General features: G+C 35.2%; 1 protein-coding gene and 1 non-coding gene across 2 annotated transcripts; both read left to right on the top strand.

Moving 5' to 3' along the window:
• The first annotated feature begins 1,055 nt into the window (after positions 1-1,055).
• On the top strand, positions 1,056-6,451 carry si:ch211-119e14.1 (protein SDA1 homolog). The gene is made up of 3 exons (XM_061709659.1): positions 1,056-1,248; positions 2,000-2,145; positions 4,363-6,451. The coding sequence occupies exon 3, from the start codon at positions 4,365-4,367 to the stop codon at positions 4,956-4,958; it is 594 nt and encodes a 197-aa protein (XP_061565643.1). The 5' UTR covers positions 1,056-1,248; positions 2,000-2,145; positions 4,363-4,364; the 3' UTR covers positions 4,959-6,451.
• Positions 6,452-6,974: 523 nt separating this feature from the next.
• trnaa-cgc (transfer RNA alanine (anticodon CGC)) lies at positions 6,975-7,046 on the top strand. Its single transcript has one exon. It is a non-coding gene; the product is annotated as a tRNA-Ala (tRNA).
• The last annotated feature ends 296 nt before the right edge of the window (positions 7,047-7,342 follow it).

Below are 7,342 nucleotides of genomic sequence, written 5' to 3'. Positions count from 1 at the left end.
GGAGATTTAGGATAAAAAATACATATATTCTTAATTGTGCTATTAAGCATCAGAATGTCTGAAATGACATAACACAACTCTGTCACCTCTCATTATATACCTTTGACATATCACAAAGCTGAGAAAATGACTTCAAAATATGCAAATTCATCTCCAAGAGGTGGGTGGAGTCGAGTGACTCCACCTGCTTAAAAACTGTCTTCCATGACCAACACATTACAGGGAACAGTAGTTTGTTTTACAGTGAATCAAGTTAATTTTGAGAAAAACCTGTCACAAAAATCTCTTTCAAATTAAAATAAAACATGAATCATTTAAAAAGAAAACAAGAGCATATTAACTTTCAGATTTGTGGAACTGTTTGTGGAACAGATTTGTGGAACATAAAAAAGACAATCCTCAATTTCTCGTAAAATTTGAATCTGTGCACCTTTCAATAAGACAGTTCTCTATTTGAGAACCACCAGCACAATAGTACAGAGTTACTGTACAGATTTGGTTGAGCCGTCTTTGTTGAGAAAAGTATAACCAGCGATGCAAAAACAGGATGTGGCCAACTAGTTTCACACTCGGAAGCTGTGTGCAGCTTTTGAACTAATGCCTGTGCATGTATGATTTTTTCCCTGTGCTTTAATTAGGTTACATGTTCAAGTGTCATATTTGTGTGTAAATCAGATAATAAAGGCTTAAACCATAGTACAGTTATTTGGTTGTTTGGGGCCCCTAACAGATTCCTGTTAATGACACATTTGAAATAAAAACACAAGTTCTACTTTAAGAACTATGTCAAATGATAAGATTTTAAGATAAAGGCATCATGTTCACCTCAGATGATCTTTGCAGAGTTGAGATTATTGAGGATCTGTGATCTGCATTTCAGTTCAGCGTATTCAACGGAATAACAGTAACGGTTTGTGTGTTTAAAAAAAAAAAAGATTATGTCTCATAATTGATATAAATAAACTGTGGGGGATAAAAGAGAGAAAGAAATCTTCCTCTTTCCGTTTGTAATTTCTTTTCTGCTTTTCACCACACCCTGCTGCAGTTCGCCTCCAGCCTCCACCTACCTCAAAGGGTCTGACGCTTTTCTTCACTGTATTTCATACATCAGCCCCCATTATCTTCCTCTCACCCTTTCCTCCACATGCACGCTGCCAACCTGAGACACACCCCGAATGACATATGCATCAGTCTTTTGCCATTCTTCATACCCACCAACAGCAGATATACCTCCCCATTACAACTTTGGTAAGTTTTCTTTCTTTTTTTTACAGCGTATTTGCTTCACTATTTTCTCGGCTGTACAAGTTTCCTGATGCAAATGTTCCATCTGTGAGTTATAAACTTATTCAACGGCATCACAATGTTTCTGATTTCATTTACTTTAATCATTTTTATATTGCCATTGTGGTCATTAGTCATTGTGAAGTAGTTTTATTATCACACTGCTTCAGGATTTTAATTTACCGCTTAGGTGGAGATACCATCATGCATTTCAGCTTTAATTACACTATAAATGAACTTGCTTGCTTTATTTATTTATATTTTTTTAATGAGTGCCTTTAAGTTCAACATTCAACATATAATAGTATCTTCTCATACAGTTGAACAGTAGCTAAAAAGTACTTTTTACAGAAGGATGACTGAAGCGGCTCAATTATCATTCTGACAGGAAACCAGCAACGCTGTCAGCGGTCTGCTGAGTTTCCTGTCAATCTAGTTAACCCAGACAGCTTAAAGTTTAGCGCGGCAAGGCAACGCAGATATCCTGTGTATGACATATTACCATTATGACATTGCAGAAACATTTCTGCAGAACATAATCCAAAACTATTATCCATTCATTCTGCAATTTTGTAATAGATCCAGACTTGGTGTTTTTTTTTTTTTTTTTTTACAGTGCATTAGATTTGTTTAAATTTAAACTGTACATATAAAAAAGTATTCCAGTCACATAACTCAGTGTTAAATGTTCTTTTTCTTTTCTTTCTTCTTTTAGGTCCTGTCTGTAGGTTCTTACCAATGGATTTTCAGTACGCATGCTCTGAAAATACCAGACGATTGTGACTGCAAATTTCAGCCTGCAGTTCAGACACCAAGCTCTTTGACAATTTTCGGTACCCAACAATACATTTTCTGAAGAAGGTACAGTATATCTTTAAGTCATGTTGGAGTCAGTGGTATGATTAAAGATTGATTACACTGAGAGATTTTCTAGTGTTGCAAAAAATAACTAATTGGATTGAGACTTTAATTCACACTCTTTTCAAACCCAGAGGTGTACCATTTTAAAAGATGGGAGAGCACTTCAATTGTGGGTTTTAAATATAAACAGACCCTCTAAAATTAGGCCTAATATTCCTAAATCTAGCCAAAATGTTCTTATTTTAAGCATATATCTGCAAATGGGGTAAGACACATTTTCTTGATAAGATTCTTAAAAATAGGGAAATAGTCTAAAGAAAAGTCTTACATTTTCTTGAAACAAAACTTTTTTCACTTTCTAAAAAGATTACTTTTTGCGGTGTAAGACATAAATGTCAATTTGAAATTTCAGTGGAATGAGAGTGTGTGAAAATAGCAACATCTGCCAAGTAGCAAATACTGAAGGTTGCAATATATAACCTCTAACTTACAAATGTCACAATGTGAAGGGTTAAATGTGCCTCGATATGTATTTCCTGTAGATTTAATGCTAACATGTGATAAGGGCTACCTATGCCAACTGAATATCTAGAAACCACAGGTCTGGATAACTTCATACAGTAGGTTCTCAGCAAGCACTCTAAAAACATGGTGGTCGAGTGCCTTGTTAACCTGGACACATTTTGAATTTGGAGAGGTTAAAGAAGATTTAGCTAGCAGAATAGAGTGACACTATTATTTTTTTTATGTTAATCTCAGAATTAACGTGATGAATACTGTTTTTCAGATCAAGATTTCCTAAACCTATCAACTAGGGTTGCTTTTACTACTCAGATTGTATCAAAAACAGGCTGAACGTGAAAGAAAGATTACTTCCCAGAACTAAAAATAGGTATCAATACTTTCAATTATAACAGTCGTTCAAGAAACATTATTCTTTATAAATGATTCTATATTCTTTATAAGAAACACATATTCTTTTGCGAGGTCTTCACAGTGAGTCTGTGGATTTACCAGCGCTTAAAAACTCTGGTGGCCACCATGCTGGCTGGGTTTCAGTTGGCTGTTTTCATTGTGCTACTATGTAACCTCATTATATTAAGTTAATATATTAAGTAAAATGTTTACAATTTGTACTTAATTTGAGTATTTCTGTGCCGTCAACGGACAAAATGTGTTTGTTTTTTGTTACATTGCAGGAGTACTGTTTAGGTCTCGTATGAATCATTTTTTTTCATTTTCATTCAGTTCTTGGTTATGTTTTAGCAACAAAATTGGTTTCCCTTAAACATTTGCGAGATAATAGTATTCATGATTTGAACCACAAATTTATCCCTTTAACCTTAAACTGTTCCTTTAAAGCAGGGGTTTCCAATTCTGGTCCTCGGGACCAGTACTCGAGTTGTAAAAAACAAAACAGGGGGGGATGGTGGATTTTATCATATGGGGACAGATAATTTGTGCTGATTACAAATAATATAATATATTACAAATAATAGCAGTGACCAAAACACCTGCAGAAATACTGCAGGAATGACATAGCAGCAGTTAAATGCAGCCTTCTGTAAGCTTTAAATATCCACTGGGCTTACATCAAATACATCAAAACACAACAATAAAAAACACTTTTCTGAACTTATCAATATGACTCTGTCCTTCACAGAATAAGTAAAATGGATCACTGCAAAAACTCAAAATATTAACAAGAATATTTGTCTTATTTCTAGTTAAAATGTCTCATTTTAGGAAAAAAATCTCATTACACTTAAAACAAGACTCATCACTGGAAAAAACAACAATTTTCACCTGTTTCAAGTAGATTTTCACTTGAAATAAGTAGAAAAATCTGCCAGTGGAACAAGATTTTTTTATGCTTGTAATAAGAAGATAAATCTTGTCCCACTAGCAGATTTTCCTACTTATTTCAAGTGAAAATTGACTTAAAACAGGTGAAAATTGTCCAAAAAGTTATTTTTCTGGTGCTATTTTTCTGGTGATGACTCTAAATGTTAAAATAGCAGTAAAACCACATTCATTGATGAAATGACATAAGGGATGGAAAGGGGGGATGGCAGTTTTACAGGGGGGGTGATTTTGACCGAATTGGAAACCCCTGCTTTAAAGGACTGTTTTATAAAACAAATGTCTTCACCAAGATGAACAGACATCAGTGTTCATGGCAGGTAACCCTGAAGCTCTTCTGTCTCCTCACTCCAGGTATGGCTGATCCCAGCTCCAATCGGACCGTGTGGCTCCTTGGCGTATGCCTTCTCGTCCTGATCCTTTTACTGATTTTCTTTTACAAGAAGTTAAACAAAGAGGCAGAAGGTGAATATACCATCCGGAACTTGGTATACAAGGAAGGGGGGGTCAGGGATGTGGTGAGGGGCGCAGCGGTAGGTGTCGGGACACGGCTCGGCATCCAGCTGTGGCCTCAGAGTGAAGAAGATGGAGAAGAGATGCAGTCAGTTGGAGATGTGGAGAGCCCCACGGAGGATGATAATAGCCAGAGGGATGACAGGGATGGAGAAGATGAAGAAGATGAAGATGATGATGAAGATAATACCATGGACCAGAGCGGTGAGGAAAATGAAAAAAGAGATGATGCTTCAAGTTTGGAAGGTTCAGAAGCAGGAGAGGAAGAGAGGCTCATGGATGAGCCGAAAAGGGAGGAAAACCTGGAGAAAGTGGGCGAGGCGCAAGGGAAAGTTGAAGCAACTGGACTACTGATTGACCTAAAGCAGTTCTCTGGAAGCGCAATCTGGTCTGAAGAAGGAGCTGAGGGCCAGTGCGGCAATGTGACTGCTCTCTGAGAGCACAAGCAGACAAACAAAATGTAAGGGAAACTGGATGACAAAAAGGATTTTAGAAATACAGGAATTATTAATTACAAATACATGTAACTGGCTGTTCAAATATATGAATCTCATTGTAACAACAAAACGTTGACCCTGAAAGTTGTGTTAAAGAAATAAAGAAAGAAGAGGCTTGTAGCACCCTATAATGTAATAACTTCCTTAAAATGTAATAACGCCTGAAAATGTAATAACATTTGCACTTAACTCGATCGCAAAATGTAATAAAACCCAATAATGTTATAACTTCACCAATAATGCAATAAAATATCCTGACAGATATTGTAATAACATTTTTACCGATAATGTAATACCTTATTACGTTATTGGGAATTTATTACATGGAACTCAAAATCTGCAATTTAACCCAATAGTCATTCTGGTGTTTCAAATCCAGCGTATATAACATTCTTAGATACTTAAAACACAAAATGTAGAACTCTGGATTGAAAATGAACATATATATTACATTATTTGTCAAGTATTACATTATCAGTTTTGGAAAAAAAAAAAAAAAAGACTCACCTGAAAATGTAATAAATTCCCAATAATGTAATAAGGTATTACATTATTGGTAAAAATGTTATTACAATATCAGTCAGGATATATTATTACATTATTGGTGAAGTTATTACATTATTGGATTTTATTAAATTTTCGATTGAGTTAAGTGCAAATTTTATTACATTTTCAGGCGTTATTACATTTTCAGGAAATTATTACATTATAGGAAATTATTACATTATAGGGTGAAATTATTACATTATAGGAAATTATTACATTATAGGGTGCTACAAGGCTCTCTGCCACAATAAACTCTTTCATTGTGGTTAACAATGATGCTACTAATGACAGCACGGTTCTCTTTGGGTACACTGCCTCAGTTGATGTTATTGGTTAAAATGGCTGTTGTGAAGAATGCTTTATAGTATAAATGCAGACAATGTTGTAGATCAGCTTTCACTGCCCATTTTGACTGTATTTTTTCTCGGAAAATACACAAAATTGAACAAACACATGTTGTACACTGTATTGTTTTTCAAAATCGACAGCTGGAGCACACTTTATTCCCCTGGCATAGAGTGGGTTTAGGAAAAGGGTAAATGGATGTTTGTAATATCAGGAAATGACTACTGTATCTCTGTGATGAATGCAGCAGAGCCTGAATAGGAAGAAGCGAGTGTCAATGATGGCTGGATGAATTACTGTATTATTATTATTATGTGAATTGGAAGAAAAACATAAGAAAAAAATGTAATTGCCTCTGTTATCCCACACATCTCTGATCTTAATGGCATAGGGATTCATGGGAGAGAAAAATGACTGATGAATGAAACTGTTATTAAAATTTTTTTTATTTCAATGTTTGTACAAGATTTGTGTAAACTTTGATACCGTGTAAAATATATTGTTTATCATGTTTAATTTTGCATTGCAATTTTGCATAACAATAAAAATAAAAATAAAAAAACTTTATTGTGATCATATAATTTATGTCGTATATGGGACTGAAATGATGAGAAATAGCCTAATATTTAAGGCATATTTAATATTTAGGATTTCTTTTTAAAAGGGCTCCAACTACCCAAATGGGATCTGCATTGTAGCTAAACTGTCGACTCAGACGTCAAGCTAAGTTATGAAAGCAAGAGAAATTCGTTCCTCAAGATAGAAACTGGTAAATAATAAAGCAAATTCTAATTATAACTCCATTTGGGTCTCAGGGGGAATCAGACCCTGAAACCCGTCCACGACGGCAACATTCAAGACCATACGTTGTAGATTTTGAGTATAACGACAAGCTGAAATATTTACACTTGATAAACACAGACCTATTGTGATGCACGATATTGTAAAAATATATATATTAAACGTTTGAAACATTTGAAACGTCTCATTTCAGACATAGACGCGCTTGACAGATCCATTGAGCCGTGTTTATATGTAGTATAAAACCGGCGTCATGTTATCAGTGGGGATGTAGCTCAGTGGTAGAGCGCATGCTTCGCATGTATGAGGTCCCGGGTTCAATCCCCGGCATCTCCATCTGTTTTGCTTTTCCTCTGCTTCGGTGTCCTCATTCAAACTAGTACTTATTTCGCTCCAGTGATTTGGACACGTATTTGAGGGATAATAGTTAACTTAATAAGGTATATCTACAGTATTTGAAAAAGGCATTTTCTCTAATCTTATTTCATGCTGAATGTCCTGAAGGTATGAGTGCATCCTCCCAAGCTAATGCCAAATATTATTCTCTGTTGAAATCCCCAATCCTACCAATCCTAAAGTGAAAGCCATAGACATATATACATGTATATATGTATATGGTAAAAGCTACTTTA

This window comes from Cololabis saira, chromosome 20 (assembly GCF_033807715.1).
Source record: "Cololabis saira isolate AMF1-May2022 chromosome 20, fColSai1.1, whole genome shotgun sequence".
Taxonomy (NCBI): domain Eukaryota; kingdom Metazoa; phylum Chordata; class Actinopteri; order Beloniformes; family Belonidae; genus Cololabis; species Cololabis saira.
Note: the sequence above shows the minus strand (reverse complement) of the source record. Positions and strands in the feature narration are given on the sequence as shown.

Coding starts and splice junctions, on each gene's coding strand:
- si:ch211-119e14.1 (XM_061709659.1), top strand. CDS start 4,365: ATGGCTGATCCCAGCTCCAATCGGACCGTGTGGCTCCTTGGCGTATGC.